At 37.8% G+C, this 23,409-nt stretch overlaps 2 protein-coding genes across 2 annotated transcripts; one reads left to right on the top strand and one right to left on the bottom strand.

Moving 5' to 3' along the window:
- Nucleotides 1-5,398: 5,398 nt before the first annotated feature.
- LOC116258184 (glycosyltransferase BC10-like) lies at nt 5,399-11,158 on the bottom strand. The gene is made up of 2 exons (XM_031635332.2): nt 10,101-11,158; nt 5,399-6,284 (listed from the first exon to the last, which is right to left on the bottom strand). The coding sequence occupies exons 1-2, from the start codon at nt 10,869-10,871 to the stop codon at nt 5,646-5,648; spliced, it is 1,410 nt and encodes a 469-aa protein (XP_031491192.1). The 5' UTR covers nt 10,872-11,158; the 3' UTR covers nt 5,399-5,645.
- A 637-nt stretch (nt 11,159-11,795) lies between these two features.
- On the top strand, nt 11,796-16,627 carry LOC116257647 (uncharacterized). The gene is made up of 8 exons (XM_050078828.1): nt 11,796-12,161; nt 12,302-12,309; nt 12,747-12,833; nt 13,587-13,821; nt 14,348-14,418; nt 14,528-15,113; nt 15,218-15,298; nt 16,490-16,627. Exons 1-7 carry the CDS (start codon nt 11,796-11,798, stop codon nt 15,242-15,244), a joined length of 1,380 nt encoding a protein of 459 aa, XP_049934785.1. The 3' UTR covers nt 15,245-15,298; nt 16,490-16,627.
- Nucleotides 16,628-23,409: the final 6,782 nt, after the last annotated feature.

Raw genomic sequence — 23,409 nt, 5'->3', positions numbered from 1 at the left:
GGTTGTCTAGTCCCAAACAGAACACTTAGTGAGCAGCTCTACATTTGAGCTCAATTTTGATCAATTCGACATCAATTTTCCACTTTCATCATTGATCTAAGATCAAAGACACTTCATCAAAATATTTCTAACTTTAGTTGGAGATATCATGACATAAATCTTGATTACCCATAATACCCTTTATGTTGTTGGAATGTAGAACCATTATATATCAGATAATTGGAAAAAATGTGATTTTTAATGGAAAATGGGACAATTTTGAATTAAAACCAGACATACACTTAGAACTTGATCTAACCTAGGTCAAGGTATGGTCAGTTTACCCACAAGGTCAACGAACCTAGTTTTCACATAGAGGTAAAATGATCCAACTTACAATGCATGCATTTTCTCTTTATAAACCTTGGTTTAGTGCCACACATACAAACTCTAGGTAAAAGATGAACTTAGGAGCTAAGCCCATGCCTGGTCAAACCTAGGCAAAATTAAGAACTTGACCCAACCAAGGTCTTCATGAACTAAATTCAGTGGGTTGAAGCTTAACTGAGCCTAGTTACGGTATGCCATTTCAAAAATTCAAATAAAAAATCTCTTATCGAATTTCCAAATCTATGATATGTATATTTTCAAATTCAGGTCTCTAAACTCGGCATATGCAGAATGTCATGCCCAAGATATGTTTTTTAGAACTTTCCCTAGATCTTGTTCATGCTCTAGATCACATAATCATTTCTTGGTCTAGCGTTGAGATATGTTGAACCTGGGCACTTCATTTTTTTGTGCCAAATATTTGTGTTTCATGTGTCATATAGTGTACGGTTTCTACACCAATGTAGGTCTTAATTCTATTGATTCTGAATCACTTGAGGTCGACCAACTGTGTAAAGCTTTTCATCACTCTATGTAAATTAACCCTCATCTAACAATATCAGTCTTCATCCTTAATCAAGCATAGAATGAAGAAAATTTTGTGTAATGCATGATTTATACATATTATATAATAAAGTTTAATATTTAGTACTTGATTAATGAAAAGCATGGTTTTCAATGCGAAACTTAGTCATGTATTGTTCAGAGCAGAGAAGTTTTTTTTCCAAGGATGACTATAAAAGAAGGAATTCGACCCCCTTGACACCATGATTCTTAGATTGCTTGTAGAGTGCAAGGGTTTAGTTAAAATACTATTTCAGTACTCATAAAGTTGTGATTAGGTGAAAAAAATTAATAAAGACTCTAAGAGTTTAAATGAGGGGCTTGGTTTATTACAATAGTGGTCGATCAAGTTTTCCAGCCGAGGCTCAGGTGAGTCAACTTGGAGTCATGGTCTAGGTCTAGGTCAAGTCTACAAGTCAGGTAATTTCTTCTCTTTTCTTTTTAATTTGCTGCTATATTTACTTTCCTTTCTTAATAGCATGCATATAGTAGAATAGATTATTTCTTGCTTTCATGGACAAATTTAATTTTGTTGTCTTTAGGACAGAACATAAAGGTCAAGTATGCCTCCTACTTCTTTTTTTGTTTTCCATTTTAGCTCTTTAATTTCAATTTTACATTGTTTTTTGCATGAAGCATATATATAGTCCTCTTCTTTATAATGTTTATATCTAATGATGTATCGACACTTGGTTTTAAATGAGAACTATGAACTACACATCTACCACACACTATAGTTTGTGTAGAATCTGAGTTAGATGGACTAGTACCATGCCTTGTTACAATAGTCTAAGTATGTGAAAACCCTAATTTGACTTAACCTTTACATTAGTACACTTTATAACTTATAGGTTTAAAATAAATTTCAAACAATTCCTTTCCTTAAACATGTTTTTGAATACCCTAGGCTATATGTGACCAAGGTCTAAACATAGATTGTCCCATGTGTGAGTCTTTTAAGGCATATTCAATACCAGTCTTCGACATGGTCAACTGAGCATGCCCTCAAACCCTAGGTCAAACCTCCGAAGCCCAAATGAACCTTAACTTTAGTGTCTAAAGAGACCTGACATTAAAGCTCTCTACATCAATCCCCAAGTCCTATCTCATCTCAATTTTAGGTCAACCCAAACTTAGCTGACCCAAGGTTAAATTCTTGAACCGTGCTATTCTCATATATAAGGAATTTGGATATTGGACATCAATGAGGTTGGATCTCAAAGCCTAGCTTATGACTGATCCTCAATGATGATTAACCTTGAGCTCTGGAGTATGTATTATAATCTTAGGACTTTGGATCTGGTAGACCACTCGAATTTGGATCTTAGGATTTTGGATGACACCAAATTTCAAATTTGGATCTTAGATTTATATTGTGATAATATAAACCTTAAATGGCCATAGGGCTTTGTCATAATATTTTAATTTGAACATGGTCTTTGAGCATGGATCTAGATTTGCACTAGCACTAGATCATGAGATTTTTAAACTGTCGTGAACATGGAATGAAATTATTGGATCATAATCTTGGATAGTTGATCTATGATTGAACTAAGATTGAATTTTGATTTATATTGAGTTTCTAGGGTCACGTCCTAAATCTCTAACATAAAATCTTAAAACCCTAGAGACTAGACTTTGATCACATGTGACTTAGTTGCATGCATCATACTTGCATATGATTACGTTTGCATGGACTTTGGATGAATACATGATTGAACAATATTTTTTGAGTTGTTGTATCCAAAACCCTAAATATCTGCCATGTAGATATTCAAAAGGATTTCTTTTCCAAAATTATGGTATATTTATGCATATAGGAACTGGAGGACAGTCAATACCTCAACATTATGTTAATATAGTCTAGTCTTTTGTCTGATTACCCTTGTAAATGCTCCAAGAAAGAGCAGACCTCATACCAACAAGTTGAGACCTGTCTTTTGAGTTTATCCCATGTAATTGTTTATAGGCAAGTTACATGTATTTCCCAATCACCAGTTTATATGCAAGATAAAAATTTTGCATGTAAACAGTACCTAACTTTCATTTAATAGCTAGTGTTAGGGCAACCAAAAGGTTAATTTTGAACATGTAAAATCTTTAATGAGCCACCTTTAGTATATGGGATCTTGTTGTGGCTTCACGTGGCGATCACAATCAAGAGGTGGAAAAACATTCTCTTTTGCTTGCATCACTGAAAATTGATTCTTTCTAATTGGAATCTTGTGACCAACATAATCATGATCTTCTTTTCTCAGTTTATATCTATAGCTTAATCTTGACATTATTTTATCATATCTGGCATGCTTGCTAGGTACTTAAAAAAATAACAATTTTCAATGCTTATAAACAAAGTTCTTTTCGATGTTTAAAAAACATGATCTCAATTGTATTCTCAACATATTTTCTTTGCAAAGCTTTGCCTTTCAGCTACATAAGATGGTCATACTCGTATGACTTAGTATTATCCCATGTGTATGTGGATACTTGTACAAAAAATCAATATCTATTGCTAATTCCTTGTAATGATATCAGATGCATCTGTTAAGCTTGCCAATTGGGATCCTTTTAACGTCAGAAGGAAGAAGGCAAGAGAGAATTTGATGGGCATATCTCTTTGGTCCACACTGCAAAGTTAGTTGAACTTACTGCTCAGCATGAGGTGTGCTGGTCTGCATGTGTAGCATTCAATGCTACTGTTGCATTTTTTTATTTAGTTATTTTTTATACCATACTCTTCTTCTCTACTTTTTTCTTGTATGCTGACTTTTTCTTTCTAAGCGTCTGGTTGTTAAAGAAGCTACTTTGAAACCTTATAGAAGCAACTTAGTATGGCACTGTAAGAACCTATGGAGTCTCTTTTTGAGGTTTCAGGTGGGCTTTCTTGTGCCCTTTTTGGCTTTGACATAGATCAAGTAACCACTGAGAAAAAGCTTAGAAATCTTATTGACTTTGGGAGAATTAGCTACTTTTCCACTCAAACAATCACCACATTTACCATAGTTTCAAACGCCGCATTCCTAATCTTGGCTAATGTTCTATACGGGATTTTTTGGCATCAGAGACACTTTGTGAGTATCTCATAAATCTACTCCAAAGATTAGGTAGGTTGATTGGATACTAAAACTACTGTTCCATGAACCTGCTCTAATTTTGAAGTAGATTCATGGCCAGACACTCACAGAATATCTCTACTGCCGAACTACCCCATTGACTCTCTCAAGCATGTAAGTACCTCATTGTGCCCACCGTTCAATTTGGTTATAGCTAATTAATTTCTCTACTATGGATATGGAAATAAACTCGTGTTTTTTAGTGTAATCTGCATGGTGATTGAGCATTTACAGCATTTATTTTCTATCTTAAATTTGATGTGCTCTTTGAATGGTGCCTGTTATGTCCAGGTGGGCTTCTATTCATGTGCTAGCTAATCCCTCGTCAGATTTTCAGTTTGTAGCAGTCTTGCATGATGATTTCTGTTAATTACCTGGTTATTGACATGCTAATGTCTACATATTTTCCATCTATACGTAGGCATGATCTAATTATTAGGTGTTTATTTTCAGGTTTTCAACACTGTTTAGCCATGATGCTGATTTAATGCCTTGAATTTGGACTACGAAGGAAGATGCCTCATCAATATGTTATTTTCTATGTTAGAGATTCTTTCTGGTTTGGTATTTGATTGTCTATTGTCATTTCTCTAAATCAGAAAAAGAGGCTTTAAAGTACTTTCTTCTTTTATAGTCCATGAAGTTGTTGTCAGTGATAGCTGTTATTTGAAGCCCAACAATATAGAGAACACATTCTCACTTGTTCTCATGGATGCTGACAATGTCTGCTGGTGCTTAGCATCTTGAATTGATCCGCTGGCTTCAAGCACATGGAAAGAGGTAAATTGCAAATCCAAGGAAACCATACATACTGCACAAACACAAGTAACCAAAATCCTTACTTACTATCTTGTGGTTTATGTGTAGGTATGTATATCAACGTTGTCATCGAATTTGTTTCTGAATCTACAAAAAATTATAACAACCGACCGGTGCATGCTCTTAGCATCTATATTGCAGGTTCCCATGATGACGCAATTGTAATATCTAACAAGAATGGAATTACGTGTTATGTTCTTTCTTTGTGATTTATATTCTAATAAATTGTTTCCAATATTTACAAAAATGATTATAAAAAATAGACAGTGTACATAAGAACCCTTTGGTTTGAAATTAAAAAGAGAAGTTGATATTATGCCTCTCTCTCTTGTTTGTGTCTGTATATGTTTGTGTGTGTGTGTGTGTGCCTATAGGTGTGGAGAGTGAGTTGCGTGCACCACGCAAAAAGAAAACAGGGTAGGGGCTGGATATTTTGGAAATTATTTAAAAAGAAATGTCTTTTTTAGTTTTCTTTTCTGTCCTTACAAAAGGTTTTTTATTAATCATAGGCATTTTCATCATTACTTATATTGGTGCACAAAAATTTCATGCACCATACATAACCCCCTTATGGCTATATATATATAGAGTTGACCAATACAACAACGAATAGCTCCTGAATCTTATTATCATGAGCTTGAGTCACATGATCTGTTTGCACACTTGTTGAGGGTAATTCACTATCTACACAACTTATTCGAGGGTGATTCACTATCTACATGACTTATTACAAGAAAATTAAAAAATAAATGATCTCTCTCTCTCTCTCTCTCTCTCTCTCTAAAATCCTAGAACCTTAGGTCCAAAATTTAGTAGTCTGACCAAAGAATTAGGTAGCATCTTTCTAGCGAACAAGTTGCAGACCGATGTCTCATTTCCATTGTACATGCATCGACTGCCATCCCTCATTTTTCTCAGCACGTCCATGGTTACGTCCCACCTGTAAAACCGAGCCGGGTGAGCTCCACCCTTGGACCAGTCCACCCATGTCACGCTCCTGTTCGCGCTCCACCTCCCGAACTTTACGTTCACAAGCGTCGGGATATAATGCTCGTCGGGATAACATGAATGTCTGCAATACTTTTTGAACACCGGGAAGAACTTCTGATCGGAAACCACCTCCAGGGCGAGTTTCCGGTCCATCTCAAACCACTGTGACCCCTTTCTCCACTCTTGGGGCTTGATGGCCGTGCGCATGAGGTTGGAATAGCGGCCACGGCCACAGGGACCTGGTTCGTCGACGACATTGACGAAGGAGTGCCTCGAGTTGATGAGGTAATCGTAGATGGTTGCGAATGGGAAGAGAGGAATGCAAGCCTCCGACAGCAGCACAAAACGTTCATTGGAGAAGTCTAGAAGCGCGTTTGCGAGAAGCCGGCGCTCCGCTTCGAGTAGGCTGATCGATCCCCAGCCACACTCCTGTTTAAATCAAATTGAGACTTGATCTTCAGCAATTCTTTCATAGATGGTAGTCAAGCATTTGAACATATATATTTAGCACTGCTCTAATAAATATATATATATATATATATATATATATATATATATATATATATATATATATATATATATATATATATATATATATATAAGCAACTTTGCTTCATTTGCAACATTTAGTGGCCCCCAAGATTTAAAGACAACCAAATTAAGTGCCCTCTCTCATTCTCTCTGCTAAATGATGGTATTAATCGGGCTAGGTGGTATGTAGTGGTGAAATGGCTTATATGCACGCCAAGTGCATGGAAAATTATGCACAGAAATGTGCAATTACTAAAATATTCCTGTTTAAAGTAAAAAAACAAATACATCAGAAAGACAAAGGGGTTATAAAAAGTTAAAAAGTCTACAATGAACATTTCTTTATAAAAAAAATCAAAAATACCCCAACCCCCTTTCTTTCTTTCTTTTTTCTTTTTCATGTTTTTTTGTGTATACTTATGCATGCACACCCCTCTGTGCGCACACCTATGCAGGCAACTCAATCTCATATAATGAGCATGTCTCTTGTTTCATTCCTAGGGACACCTCTATCTTATGGTATTGAGAGTTATTGATATTTAGTATGGTTTAAGGGACGAGGTATTCTCTGAAAATAAGAAAAGGTTTATTGTAAAGAAACCAACATGAATAAGAAAATGAGAAAAGGTTTATTGTAAAGTAGTTCAAGAAACTATATTATAATGATTCAACAACTGACAAACTCCAAAAATCAGTAAAAAATAGAAAGGCTGTTCTTGTGAAGTACTCCAACATCCCGTTAATGGCTTTCTGAACTGAAAGAATAAATCCCATGTTGCCTTTCAGAGCCGTTAAAAAGGATAAAAGCTTGGTTTTGTACTTCATCGCGATCGAGCAGTGAAAAATGCAGCGCAAAAGCTTTTCTCCGGCTCCGGGCTTAATTCCTTATAGAAAAATGAACAATCTTCTTAAAGCTATGTATATATATATATATATATCGGCGTTGTATTTTTTTCCCCTCTTTGATTACAAAGAGAAAAGAGGTCAGGTTGCAGAAGAAAAGGACAGATAAATGGGATTATGGCAGCCAAGATTTTGGCTGCAAGCTCAAAGGCGAAAGGAAAAAAGCAAACGCACCCATCTTTATGTTAGGTCTGGATGGGACCGGAATTGTATATGAACTTACCCTTTGGAAACTCTTGTACATTGGCTTTAGAAGCCAGCAAGGAAGACGACTCGGTGCCCACATAACTTTAGTTCTAGATTCGGCCATATATCGGTCCCTTTCTTGCCTCATGCTCACCTCGACACGGCAATTAATTTCCTTTCCGGCCAAGCCTGCATGTGGGACAGTTCGGAGACTGAAGGGAGACTTCATCTTTGATGCAATTATTTGGTACAAGTCATGTGGCTGAGAATGCATACGTTTTAAAATATCTCTTGGGAATCATTTAAAGGGTTTAATTTTCATTCCTGACGTAACACTCTGATTATATATATATATATATATAAGGCGCCTATTCAGCTATGGAGGAAGCCGAGCAGTTAGGTTGGATGCTTCTAGTAGCAAGTTGAGAATATTCAAGCTCACTTTGGTGGACTTTCTTGCCTTGAAAGCAAAGACAATTAATTCCTTGAATAAGTTACTTTATAATCAACCAGTGGGGGCACCAGAAAAGGAAGTGATCTGATATATGTTTTCGAAAGCCAGAAATGGAACGGCGAATAGAAACAAAGGATCACTAATGCCATCCATGTCGTCAACCTCAACCCCCCACTGCGTCTAATTACTTCTCAAATTTACATCACAAATACCTTGTTTACCAGCAATTAGAAGTTCGACAGGAATCTCCAAAGCTCCTTATATTTATATTATTAAAAAAATAACAATTGTAATTAAAAAAATAACATCAGCAAGACCTAAAGAAAAAGAAGAAAGATGGAGAGAGAGAAATTTTTCATGAGAACTAAATTAAAGTTTTTAAATTTTGATAAGAGTCAAAATATCATTTTTCAGAATTTTTATATACAACAATTAAGTAAAATTTACATGTAAAATTTTTTTTGAAGAAGGGGAGAGGGCCCCTTTGCCGGCTCACTGTCTCATTGATAATCTTCCTTTTTACTTTTTCATTCAAAATAGGCGTCGGTTCGGTTGAAAGCTGTTTTAGATCATAACGGACAACGACTGCTACTGATACAACCAAAAACTTGAATGAAGCTTAAAAAATTAGTTGGCTTAAATTTAAGCGCCTTTTGTTTGCGTGTCTAGCTAGTTCAAGGGGCTTAACGTAAAGCACTCAAACACAAGTGTGTTTTTGCTACCCATTGGAAAACTATACATAATCACTTAATCAGTAAAATATCTACCCAAGTTAAAAAGTATGATTGCTAGAGTAAAAAATTATTGACGTTGCATATGAAGAATGATTATATTGGTAGTATGGATTAAGTAGTAGCGGAGCTACGTGAGAACCGGTGCAGGCCATTGCCCACACGCACCAGGCATTCAAAAAGCTCATTGACACTGAGCTTGGACTTGGGTTTAGCAACTTTCAATGCCCATGTCAGATTTTGATACAATTACTTTGTCTCTTTCAACCAAAAAACTCCTAACTCCGCCACTCAAATTAAAGGACGTTCGATCTTAATTTTACGATGACATGGGCAACGTGCTCGCGGCCTTCTCTGAACGTGGACTTGCTTTTATGGACGTTGGATCGCACAAATCAGATGGCTGTCTAATCATAAAGAAGGTTTAATTTCGCCAATTATTCTTTTCAGTTCATCTCCCCCCGTGCACGCAACCATCCTTTTCATGCACAGCACTGTCATTAATGACAAACCCATCTCAACGTCCGCTTTCACTCATTTTATAATCTTTCTTCTAATCCCTGATTTTTCCGAAAATGATTCTTTTAATGTCTTTTTGGCTATCCGCAATCAACACTTAGCGGTTTTTACAACGCTGATTGGAACTCCTGATCTATATTAATTAGTCTAATTCGGTGAATAGAAAAATACGAGATTATAATGAGTTTATCATCACATAATAAATAGGAATCTGATTACTTGTAGTATTCTATCGAAAGCAATATAAAGCGAACATAATTTATGCATTAAGAAAAAAGAGTGAATCTCTTATGCGCAGAATATTGGGCAATATGGCCAATATTGATTTTTTAACTCTCAAAGAGGATGTATTGTTATAGTAAATGTCAAACTCAATTAATATGAAGTGATCAAGACAGATGCAACTTATGATTTAGATTAATTAAATAAAATACAAAATAAATGTTACTGGAGTGCGTTCCATTTTTCTGATCTTGGCGTGTGCTCCTAAAATATATATTCGGTGTATTCTTTTGTTACCCATTTTCTATGTAACAAACACTGGATTTAATCAATTATAGGCAATCTAAGTCCTACATAGCTGGATAGTTTTCCTCATTCCTGAACACCAAATAGTATTTGCCCAATGAAATTTCCTAACATACACTTCATGGTCTGCTGTATGTTAAATTAATATATTTAATTGATGACTGATTGGAAGGTCATAACAAAAATTTCAAGGGAACACAACAAAAAAAAAAAAAATTGTGAACAAATGTTCTTGTAATAACATGAAGTCGTCAAATTAAAAGAAAATTATGATGCACATCAATATTAATAAAGGAAAACAAATTAATTCCGTGATTTTTCTTTAGTAATTAAAGCAGTTATTCATTTAAAAGGAAGAAAAATTAAGTTGTAGGTGTTGGACAGCGAGCGTACCTTGCTGGGTATGCGCCTGCCATGGAAGACCGATTCTTCTGCAACTGTCTCGTTGTAGGAAGGGTGGGTGTGAACGTAAATGGAGAACTTGCCCTCGTGTCCTTTGAAGAACCTCTCCCACAGGGGCGCCAATGGCAGAGGTCCCCTTGTCAAGAACAGAAACGCTACCTTGGGGACTCTCTTATACGGGTACCCTCCAACCTTAGGAACCAAAGACGCCCTCCACAGCAGTTCGTCGTCCGTCATGTTGTGCATCGCAGACCGGGGCTCCACCCAATCCTCGATCCCAATCAACTCCTCTTTCTCAATGCCGGAGGCACCGCCCCCCATGAACTCGTAAGAATCGAAAGAACGGTTATAGTCTGAGTCGTGACCGCCGGCGGTAGAATTCCGGGTGTCATTGTTCTTGAGTGGAACGGAACTTAATGAATAATAATTCATATCAAGCTCTTGGTTCGAAGCGACACCGGTGGCGCAATTGCATCCGCCGGTGCTGGCAGCCCTGGAAGAATTCAGGCGGCCGGCGTCGTGATCGATTCTCAGGACCGAACGGTTAGTTTCAGGCGCAAGGGAAGGAAAAGTGGAGGGGATTTGATCGAATGAGGAAAGGTAGCTGCTGATATGGAAACTGGCAATGACACCGACGGTGATGCCAAGGGCAAAGAGAAGAAAGTAAGACAGTAGGCTAGAGGGGTACCACTGGTACTTCATGAGGAACTGAAAGGGCTCATCTCCTTGATGTTGGTGGTCCGGCTTCTTGATCTTCTCCATGTCTCCGGCGATGGCGAATCTGCGACGGAGAGATCTGAAGAATGATGGTGATGAATGTTCGAACGAGATAGCAGCCGGGAGGTGGTGAGGTCTGCTATGACCTGGAGGCCATGTGCTGCCAGGAAAATATAGGGAAAGGGTGGGCTGCGGGATAGAAGGGGCCCGGTGGGGGAAGATGCCGATGCAGCTTCCCTGGTTAAAACTCACAACCCAGTGCACAAGTTATCGAAAAGACATTGGGAAGGGAGAGGAACGTGCCCACTGGGTTTTACCTCCAAAGCTTTTGTGGGGAGGAGAAGACTTCAACACTCACCATCACTACGATTCCGGCCCGCCTGGTTTACTATTCTTCTTACGACGCAGCCCTCCTTTTGTTCAAACCTGATGTCTGTTTGACTTACCATTATAATACCGCTCTCGGTCAATTACTTGAAGGAACTTATTGCACTTGTCACCCAAAGTAAAGTATCAATTCACTCGTAACCACCTACCTTTCTGGAATATTCTTTTATCTGCCATGTTTCTTTTTTGGCTTTTTCATTTAAAGATAGAACTCGAGTTAGGTGCTACATTATTGGAATCAGCCAGGTATCAGCTCCAAACCTAAGCAGTGCCAGCGCGTGGGGTTGGAAAAAATAAGTTTTATATTTTGAAATATTTATTAATTAATTTATGAAACAAAAAATTACCCCAATAGAAAACGAGAGTAACGATGTTATATGCTAGGGGGTAGGGCTGCACAACGAGTCGAGCCAACTCGGGCTCGACTCGAACTCGCTCGAAAAAGCTCGGCTCGAGCTCGACTCATTTATAAACGAGTTGAGTTCGAGCTGAAACTTAAGCTCGAGTCAATAAATGAGTCGAGTTCGAGTTGCACGAACTCGACTCGTTTAAACTCGACTCGACTCGTTAATTCAAAATTAGATGAACCGGTTTTCGAAACCGGTTCAGCGGTTTAGGGTTAAAATTTTTCTTTGGCTCTCGTCTTTATCGTCTAATCTCAATTTTGAATCCCCCGCCGTCACTGTGCTCTCTCCCTTGGCTCTCGTCTTCTCAATCCCGCGCCCTCTGCTCTTCCCCTCTTCCATCGATGAGAGGCTCCCTCTCTTCCGCTGCTCCGCAAAGTCGCAGACCGACCGTTGCTGGCTTGCTGCGTGCCGCCGGCGCCTTCTCTTGCCGCTGGCCCCCACGCCCCGCCCCACTCTCGCTGCTGGCTGCTGCTGCCTGACCTCACAGCTTGCAGCTTGCAGCTTGCTGGACTCCTACTCCCGCCTTCACGCCAGCCGCCAGGTACCTCTTCAACCTTTGTTTCTTCCTTGTTTTTCTTCTTCTTCCTCCTCTTCCCAACTGATTTTGCCCAAATGCCACTGCTGCCTCAATCAGACGACGCATCTGTCGCCTTTCCCCTTCTCTAGTTGTTGCTGCCTCAGAGCCTCAGGTGAGTCCCTCTCACTCTTGTTGGACTCCTGCTCCCGCCTTCACGCCAGGTACCCCTTCAACCTTCCTTTCTTCTTCTTCTTGTCGTTCTTCTTCTTCTTCCTCCCCCCAACTGATTTTGCCCAAATGCCGCTGCTGCCTCAGTCAGACGACGCATCTGTCGCCTTTCCCCATCTCTCGTTGTTGCTGCCTCACAGCCTCAGGCGCGTCCCTCTCACTCTTGCTAGACTCCTACTCCAGCCTTCACGCCAGGTACCCCTTCAGCGGCTCAGCCTTCCTTTCTTCTTCTTCTTGTCGTTCTTCTTCTTCTTGTCGTTCTTCTTCTTCTTCCTCCCCCCAACTGATTTTTCCCGCTGCTGCCTTAGTCAGAGGCATCTGTTGCATTTCCCCTTATCTGGTTTACTTGCTCTAACTTGGGTTTCAAACTTGAATGTGCAGACCTTCTGCTGCAATAATATTAGGTGGTGGAGCTGGAAGCCTGGAACTCGCCTTTACCCACTTACCCGAAGAAGAGCAAAGCCTGCGGTATGCAAGTCTGATCTGCCTTGGTAAATCCAGTAGATTCATTCCTTTTTGATGTTGATATTTGGTTGTTTTCTTTGTTTTGTCTTCACGTGCTATGTAGCAGTTTCCAGTAGATTCATTATCTTCATTTTCATTACTCTTTTACTTCACGTGCTATGTAGCAGTTTTCAGGAATATCAATGGCTATGTCTAGATGGGCATGTTTCGGATATGTTTGTTCAAATGGAATCCAGTCGATTGTGATTCAATCTGCTTTAGTTGTTATATAGTTATTGATTTATTGCATGCTTCCTTTGAGACAAATTTATGCAACAGTTCCTTGTAGAAAAATTTTATGTTCAAGGTAATTTTTATGATTTTTTCGTTTTATTTCTTCAAAGAACTTTGAATCATTTGTTTCTTCCTGCATGCCCATGTGTATGTTTTCAGGCATAAGTGTGTGCACGAGCATATGTATTCATGTTGTTTGAGGCATATATAAGGTAATTATTGTATTACAGATTGTCTTCACCAAGAGAAGAATACTACATAATGTCTTCACCAAGAGAAAATACTATTAATAAAGACAAAATACTCTGAGCTTTGGGGTTACAAAGGAAGCAATGAGTAAGGGTGCCAAACTTGATCCTGAAAAAATAAAGAGATAATAGCAAAGATGGTAGTTTGTCATGAGTATGCCTTCAATATGGTTGAACATTGCTGGTTTAGATTTTTAATGATGCTTGCTTTTCCAAATTGGGTACCCATTTCAAGGACAACAGTGAACAGAGATGTCACAAATTTATACGAGGTCGAAAAAAAGAAATTGAATGAATATTTTAAAAGAGTTCCTTCCGTTGCTTTGACAACAGATATGTGGACGTCTAACCAACAAATTGGGTATATTTCCATTACAGCTCACTTCATAGATCATTCTTGGACACTTCAAAAGCGTATAATTGGATTTAGCCAAGTCGAACCACCTCATACAGGAAAGAATCTAGCAAATGTGATTGCTAAAAATATTCAAGAATGAGAAATAAAAAAGAAGATCATCTCAATTACGGTTGATAATGCTTCTTCCAATGATGTTCTTGTAAGAACATTAAAAGAAATTTTAGAGAAAAGTGGTGTAAGTCTATACCAAGGCGGTAAATTTTTTCATGTGCGTTGTTGTGCACATATTCTAAATCTAATGGTGCAAGATGGTTTGTCTGCAATTAGAGATGAACTTGGTAAGATCAGAGAGGCTGTCAAATACATAAAATGTTCCCCATCAAGACTTTACAACTTTCAGGTTATAGTTGATGAATTTAAAATGCGTGGTCAAAAGAAGTTGGTGCTAGATGTTTCAACTAGATGAAATTCTACTTACTTGATGTTGGAAGTTGCACTTATGTATAGACATGTTTTTGATAGATATGCTATGGAAGATGTTGGTTTTACTTGGTTGTTAGATGCAGAAGAATGAGAGAGAGTACAAAAAATATGTTCTTTTCTTGAAGCATTTTATAATGTTTCTGTTCTTTTTTCAGGGTCGAAGTATCCTACAGCAAACCTATTTTTCTTATAAATTTGGGGGGTTCAAGAATTATTACAAGAAGGAGTTACAAATGGGTCTAGCTTTTTGAAGAGAATGGCATTCAAAATGAAAGAAAAATTTGATAAGTATTGGAGTTCCTGCAACATATTAATGGCTATTGCTTCGATACTAGATCCAAGGATAAAGTTGAGTTTAACAGACTTTGTCTTTCAAAGACTTTTTGTCAAATAGAAGAAAAAGAAAAACATATGACATTAGTAAGAAGTACAATGCAAGGACTTTATAACAGCTACACTGCAAAAATTGATGGTTTAAATAAAGATGTTGAAAGTGATGCTACTACTTTTATGAGAGGAATTGACTCATCATGTAGCAACTCCAATAGAAGTAGCATAAGATTTTTTAGCTTTTTAAATAAAGCAGACAATGTTCATTTTCAAGCTTCAAAGTCTGAGCTTGATATTTATTTAGAAGATGGATTGCTCAAATGTGATGTTAAAGCTCATGATTCGTTTGATATATTAATTTGGTGGAAAGATAAAGAACTGAAATACCCAATTTTATCACATATGGCAAGAGATATATTGTGTATTCCTATCACTACAGTTGCCTCTGAATCTGCTTTTAGTACTGGATGTCGAATTGTGGATAAATCTAGGAGTTCATTGAGCCCGAAGACAGTAGAAGAATTAGTTTGTGCAGGCGATTGGATAAAACAGTTTGGGGACCCTATGAATCTTGTACCGGTATTGCTAAAGGTAAGTACCAAAATGCATGTATATTTAAGTTTTATCATGTTTATTTTATGCTTATATGTTATAGAAGTTGTTTACTTATCAACTATTGTTGGTTTTTTTTGTAGGGTACTGCTGAAGATGAGATTGCATGACATGATTCAACATCAATTCCAACATATTATGCATACAACCTGTCAAAATATTAGGTATTGTTCTAAGTTCAGTTATTGTTTTGTTCTTAGATGCTTGATTTTTACCTTGAGGCAAACATACTTATATACAAATATATGGTTCTAAATTCTAATAATGTTTATGATGAATGGTGAAAGGTGAACAGGCTTTAGTTTATGATGTAAAAGATGTTCCTGAAAATATTCGTATGTTGGTTTTTGCTTTTCGACTCACATTTTTCTTTGGATATTCCATACCCTTTTTTACCTTTAGTGCTGGTTTGGGTATGTTCAAAATATTTTGTCCTGCTGTTGGAGAGGCTCCAAGGTATAAGTAACTCCTTATTTTGTGCTTTATCTTTTCAGTTTGCCATAGGTATATTCATTCTGTTTTAAATCCCTGATGATGAAAAGAGATGCCTTTAGAAGAGCTTCAAAGTACATAGAAAGGTTATCTTCACTGGAGAAAGTTGGGAGTGGGAGTGGTTGGCATGAAGAATAGGAAATATTAGGTTACTGCTTTTACTTCAGAGTATTCTTCCCCTCTGCTGCTTTCTCAAGTTCTTCACAAGTCCTGCAGCTTATGTGGTATAATTATTACCAGTAGCAGTTTTGTTTGATGCTCAAAACTAGTTTCCCTGTTACGTCTTCTATAGACTTTTATACAGACTGGCAAGAGCAATGTGATGCTAATATTTATAGAATGGGAACTTGATGAAACACAATAACTGGAAACCTGATCATATTCCATACCATGTGGTTTTTTTGGCATCATATACACAAGTAGTATGGCTGATGTAGTGCATGTCCTGTAGAAAAGAACCGCGAGACAGAATGGAAGAACCCTCAAATAAAAGGAAGAAATGAAGTCGGCATCTGCTGATCTATCTACCACGTTAGAAAATTTTTTGCTGTAGTTATTACCGATATCTACCTCCCCAGGAACTTAACTGTTAAACTGATTGGAGCACAAGCTGCCTCGATTCAGGTTCAGTGGTTGCATCATCTGAACATAAACTTTCATCTGATAGTATGACTGATGTGGTGCATGTCCTGTAGCTGACCACTTTATTGTTTCATATCAAACTTTTGGTGCTAATAGGACATTTTTGTAACTTGTTGCTGGAACATGATGAATATTTTGGAAGATCATGCTTGTGTTTGTGTGTGGGGATTTGCTTGTATTTCGTATGTTCCTTATTAATTTATCAAACATGTATTTTGCAGATGATGATGATGATGATGAATATGAAGAAGGCAATGGAGGGAACCGACTCCTGGGGTTTATGTTTGGAAATTTTGATGGTTCCAGTGATCTTGATGTGGACTACCTTGATGAAGCAAATAACTTCATCTTATATTTTGATCTACCTGTGTAAATGATATAAAATGAACTTTTGTGTACTCGAGACTATAGGAGACCCATCTTTCGGTGCCATTTCTCAGTTGAAAATACGTAATTCTCAATTCATAATGGTCTCCGTTAATGTCCGTCGCATAAATTAGATATGTATGTATTTTCCACGTTTACATCCAAAGTCTAATCGAGTTAAGCGAGTTAACTTCATGTCTTCATCTTATATTTTGAGCAAGAACTTTTCTGTACTCGAGTTAATCGAGTCGAGCTCGAGCTCGACAATGTTAATCGAGTCGAGCTCGAGCTCGACAATGTTAATCGAGTCGAGCTCGAGCTTGTGTTAGGCAGCTCGACTCGAGTTCGAGTCGAGCTCGAGCTCGAGCTCGTTGAGTCGAGTTCGAGTCGAGCTCGAGCTCGTTGAGTCGAGTCAAGCTTGAGCTGGGCAAGCTCGAGCTCGACTCGGCTCGTGTGCAGCCCTACTAGGGGGCATTTGTCCTTCCGTTGAAAATCCTCATATGAAAACATATATTGGCATATAATCGCACGTATAATTATATATAATTGCACGTGAGCAGATTACAAACTACATGTTTGTGTGGTCATACTAAAAGTTCTGGCCGTCCCACTTGACAAAGCATATGTACTTGGGATACGCATCAAAACTAATACTTGCTGGTTCGATCATCAGTACGAGCGTCACTGGGGGACCCAGAAAATTGTGGCTACATGACAATTATAATTTGAAGTTTTAAACTTTAAGGGTACTTATGTACAAATAAATAAAAATTGAAAACATATAAATAAGGCATTTTTTATTCACACCAGCCGACACCTCCCTCGGCCATTTACGGGTAAGGTGCGCTAGAAATCGTTACACGAATGTAGTAGAACACCTTTTCATTCTCCCTATCCGTCCCTTACTTCCATCATCTAAGTGACGGAGCCATAGAAGCATTGGGTACAAAATTTTAAAAGAGCATCAATAAATCAAAAAAATTACTCAAAAATGTCAATATAAAAATAAAAAGTTTTTTTTAGTTAGTGTGGGCAATTTTCCTCACCCCCAAAACTATGGTTACACCGCTTTTGGATGTCCTTTCCTACCTACTAGACGTATTTCAACAAAACGACTTCTTAAGGAGGCAAACGTGGTGAATAATGTTATTTTCCCAATAGGGGCTTAGTTTCTTCCCTTTATTACGGTGGCCTGCGGCTTGCTCTAGGATGAGCTTCATAGTTAAGGTAGGGCATCGGGCCGGGTCGGCGGGGCCGGCCCGATAAAATTACAAAAACCGAAGCCCGGTATTAGAAACGGGCCAGCCCGAGGCCCGACCCATTTAGAAACGGGCCGGGCCGGGCCCATGCAATATCGGCCTCGGGCTTTGATTTATAACCGAGACCCGGCCCGGCCCGATTATTAACGGGCCGGGTGGGCTGGACTGGGCTTTTGGGTGGGTCAGGTCCGGGCCCGAGTCGGGCCAGGCTTTTCTTTTCTTCATTTTTTCCCCCTTCTCAAGTTTTTGAAAACCCTAACCCTTCCCAACCCTAACTCCAATATCGAAAAGAGTTCATATGGAACTGAGCAATGGAAGCCAGCCGCTGCCATCCACTTCCCACCACCAACCTCTGCCGTCTACAGCGGACTCCCCACGGCCTTCTTTCTATGTTGCTCTTTGCCGGCCCTCCTTTAGTGCTTGCAAGTTTGTAACCTCAAACATCTACTTCGGTCTTCAGCAAAACAGCGAAAAGAAGAGGAAGAAAATCCTGACTCCCTAACTCTATTTATTTTTGAAAAAAAAATAAATTTGTTGTCGGGCTTTTCGAACCCCCGATAATCACAGTCGGAGGCCCGAGCCTGGCCCGTTAATTACCGGGCCGGGCCGGGATCAGAAAAAAAAGCCCGAAACTCAAAATTTCAAGGCCCGGGCCCGAGTCGGGCCGGGTACCGGGTACCTGGCGGTGGCCCGGCCCGGTGCCCATGCTTATTCATAGTTGAGAACGGTTGAGTCAACTCGAATGGCTTATAAATTTATGTAGAGTCAATGTTTGGGTGAGGTGGAACCTAACTTGATACTGACTCAAGCCATATTTGGTCTGATTGGCCTTGGTTGGTCCAGAATTATCTGATTCAATTGTAGTAAAAATACATTGTGGTTGTTTGAATACTTGAGTGAGCGACGAGTAAGGTTGTGTAACGGGTTGGATCCTTGGCAATTACCTAATATTCGGCCAGATTTGAGCATGGGCCAGATTTAACGGGCCTGCCGATAATTTATCAAGGCAGCTCGATTGAGCCTGGTAAAGCTGGGTGATCTCGAAAATTTTTGTAATATTTATTTTACTAAGTTATATATATATATATATATAATATTTTATTATGATTAATTATATTTATATATTATTTTTTATTAAAAATATATTTTTTAATTTAATCGAACCGGGCCCGAGCTAGACTCGGGCTCAGGTTTAAATGATCGGGTCAAGCTTGGGCCAGTAGCGGAGCTACGCTGCCCACGCCAGCCCAATAAAGCTCCATGTGAAAAGGAGCTTCACATGCGGAGCTTCAAGGCATGTTTTGGCAGTTGCCCATGCCAGAATTGGGTCGCGCCCCACCGTTTTCCTCAGCCTCCAGGCGAGGTTACTGCGAGCATCTCGTTCAGGGATTTTCGATAAGCCAACACCGAAATCGCTGGCGGCAGGCCACGGAGTAAATGTCCGAGAGTTTGGCATTTAATCGCTTCCGTCTCCTCTGCCTCTGCTGCTCCTGACTTCTGCTTTTTTGTTTCTTTTCCTAACTATTAGTGGAAAATTAAGAAGAAGTGGTGAATCTGATAGCAGTAGCACTTAACGTATAGGATTTTCCTATAATGAGTTTCAGTTTTGAAATTTGTCTAATTTATGAAGGATTTTTGTTTGGCGATCTAATCGCACTTGAGGAATGAGGAGATCAAAGCTTCGCCAAACATCCCTCAATGTTTGTTTATTTTTACATTAATATCTTTAAATATTTGTTTTGTGAGTGCCCCTTCGTATGTGAAAATCTATGAATGGGTGCCCCCTCTAGAAAACTTGTCTGGCTCCGCCACTGGCTTGGGCCCGGGTTTTTGGTATCGGACCAGCCCGAGCACGGCTCCTTATCCAGCCGGGCTGACTAGAAATAATCACAAGTGGTCGTGACCCTACCAGGGATGACGACACGAGCATTGAGTTAATTTGATTCCTCATAAATGAAGTGCGATTGGTACATCCACTTTTATCGATTCTTTTTTTTTTTTTTGTGCAAATAATTTTGAGCATTTCTCATCCACCCGAGCAGCTGGATTTCAAAAAATCGATATAGAAATGGCCGAAATGATGGATGATATTGGTCGAGATAGATCAATATTAGATGGCAAAATCAACTGATTGACTATCTTAACTGAGTAAAAAATTAAGATATTCTGCTTCTGATCATTAATCGTTCTAAAAGATATCGTGTATAAAAGTAGTAGTAGCTACCTTTTCAATAAAATAAATAATAACTTAAATTTGACTTGGAAAAATATAAGTTTACACATTGGCCCTCAAAGAAACCAAAAGTTTGGATTTTTCATAACTCTAAAAAAAATAGGCTTTGTTGCCTTTAAATTTTGAAAACTTCTTCCTTTTAGTTTTTTCGACTATTAATTATAGCAATATCTTGAGCAAATTGTTTGCCTCTATTAATCCTTTCGATTTATTTAATTTCCAAAAAGTAAATGCTCAAAGAAGAAAATCTTTATCCACAGTTTTCTCAAAATTTTTCCAGAATTTTGTTTCATAATTTATTAATACAAAAATACCCTTATTCAATGTAAGCCAGAGGATAATGACCAACCGCCCTTAGTGCAGCTGACTTCTGTGCTCAAAATTCACCCCTCCATAACCCATACAGTAGACATTTATTTAGTAGCAAATTCAAATATTGAATGAAAGTCCGTTGCATCCCATCAGTTTCTTTATTTACGTGTAGATCGAGTCGTCAACGGGTCAGAACTTAACTGGATCTGGAACCAGATTTGACTTTCTGGTGCAATAATGTCCACGTCACGATCTTATTAGACCTATGCTCAAAGGCAATCTGTAGCTCTCAGGATCACAAATTCACCCATCAGACGTACGTACATCATGTTGATCAAGAATTCAGATGGGACCTTGTTGCGGATGAATTTTCCATGTACGATTTATTCGAGATCCAAACTTAAAATATGGATCTGATGCTGCCCTTACGTATCAAATTCATTTCCTGTGCTTGAGATACAGGTCTAGATCCATAATGCTGTATTTGGTATTCGAAACACCCTACCAAACTAAACCTTCACCTGTGAAGAATGAACATCTTCTGATTGTTCTCTCTTTTGCATTTGTTCCAGACCTCCGCTGGCGTGAGGGTTAGGGATGTAAATGGTTTGGATTTAGCAATGATCGATCACACAATGAATTTGACTTTATCAAGGGTGATTTGATGGAAAAAAGAAGAGTGTGCTCATCTTTTTAGTTTAAATGCATTTTTTTAACAATAAAAAACTAGCTACTCTATATAATAGCAAAATCTGGGTAGTAAAAAAATCAAATTTTACTAAAAACTTAAATTAGAGCATGCTTTACATTGAATTACTGTATAATATATATATATATATATAGTCAATGCTGCTGAATAGTGGTTGGATAGCAAAAATTTAAAAATCATTGTTAAAAGGACCATAAATCATTGTTAAAGCGACAATAGTTGCTAATGCTGACATACTGACTTTGACAAAGTTTCAAAAATTTTAGCCATCAGACGAGAAATTTGGATCTCGCCTAACCATGACCCTGAATTCCGAGTTTTGATTTTTCAAAAAACATTCATGGTATTACTGTTCTGTTGAACCTTCTTCTTTTTTGCTTTGTTTGATGCACGTGAAGAAAAATACATGGTAAAATTGCCATTGTATGGTAGGGAGTTTTTTTCGTGGAAAGAAGTACCTTTTCCCCATTTCAAAGAAAAAATGTAGGGTAAAATTTGCCCGGTTTGATGCTGCAAGTTAAATCATACAAACTTAAAAAAAAAACTACCTAAACTCATTATTTTTCTTGTGCATCAAATCAAAATGAGGCCTTACTTTCTCCTTGTCAACCAAAGCAAAGCAAAGGCTTCTTCCTCAAAAGATGAGCCGATGAGAAAATAGGAGATGACCATACCAGGAGAATGTTGGTTGACAAATCTAGAGGTAACATGGCAGAAAATGAGCTTTGTTGCGCTGTGTGGATCACGCCATTACCAGTTCACCCTCCCCAATTGGGGAAAAGAAAGTTGGGGGAAGAGAAAAATGGAAGCCCTAGATCATTCGTCGAGGAAACGCAAGTTGAGTAGAGAGGGAGCTAAGAAAGACAAACCAGGACAAAGGAATGCTAATATTTATGAAGTGCTTCTACAATATTGAAGAATGTGTGGTCTTCCTTCATGCTTAAATAAAGAGGCCGCATATCCAATTGGCAAATTGGCCTTCCTAAGGATTCTTTATTCAATTCATTTCTTGTTTACATTTCTATATGAATAACGTCAGTCCAATTTTTGTTTGGACTGAACCTTCCATTTATCTTCCTTTCTTAAGGTTCACCACTCCTAGGGTGACAGAAAAATTAAAGAAAAAAATAGAGACAATAACTAGGTGAGAGAGTGAGGGAAAAAGAAGGCAAGAAACCCATCCCATTCTATATATATATATATATATATGAAGGATATTGATAAAAACCAAACACTTCGGTCAGAGGTAAAAACCAGGCCCTTTATCATATACACACTGTTCTTATGAATCTTAAAGAAATATGTAGAGTGATTGATTGAAACCAGACCAATAGGTAGAGACAAAAACGAGACCCATTAAATATGAAACTTAAAGTGTCCTTTTTGTTTTAAAAAAAAAATTAACCTTACCAATATGATCTTAAGGGTCGTATATTAAGTTGACCATTTTTTTAGTTTTAATAGTGTGTTTATAATAAGCACAAATGAATATCTCTCATAGCGTCAACATTTTCATAATAGAAAAATCAACAATTTTCATAAAAACTACTTGATTCAAAGCATGTTTTATAAAAAAATAGTTTTTACAAATATATTAGGACGTTTAAGTTTTATTTAAAATAATTTTTAGCATGTGTGTGTGTCGATATATATATATATATATATATATATATATATTCTTATGAATCTCAAAGACATCCTTAATCTTTTTCATCAAATGCTCATGACCATATAATTAAAAGTGCAAAGAGACTTGAAAGTGAGATTTATCTATTACAAATAGTTAGTTGTTCGGATTTAGTTTTCTTCACATATAGTATGTTGTGCCTACTGAAAAGTGTGCATGTAAGTATTCATCTTACTTTGAATCAATATAAAAGGTATGTGTGTGATTGTGAATTAGTCTATTAACATAAATGATAGTCCTGTTTACATAAAAAATTTGTAAAATAAGAGGTTTGTAAAGAATAAACTCTCATCCATTTTACAAAATGCAGGACAAGAGAGATGGGGGATGGGATCCAACCTGTCAATCCAAAGTTTAGTTGTTCCTATCACCTTTGCATGAGGTAACCCAACCAATGGTTGAAATTAATGTCTATTTATCGTTTAGTTTTTGAATATAAACCTAACAATACTTATATAAATGCATGAATTCAGTTTTGAAATAGGTTAACTTCGGAAAACTTGACACAATAGACTAGGTTTTGGAAAGATGCATGTTTAGAACCCCTAACCAGATCCTCAGGGTCTCAAAAACAT

This window comes from Nymphaea colorata, chromosome 7 (assembly GCF_008831285.2).
Source record: "Nymphaea colorata isolate Beijing-Zhang1983 chromosome 7, ASM883128v2, whole genome shotgun sequence".
Classification (NCBI taxonomy): domain Eukaryota; kingdom Viridiplantae; phylum Streptophyta; class Magnoliopsida; order Nymphaeales; family Nymphaeaceae; genus Nymphaea; species Nymphaea colorata.
Note: the sequence above shows the minus strand (reverse complement) of the source record. Positions and strands in the feature narration are given on the sequence as shown.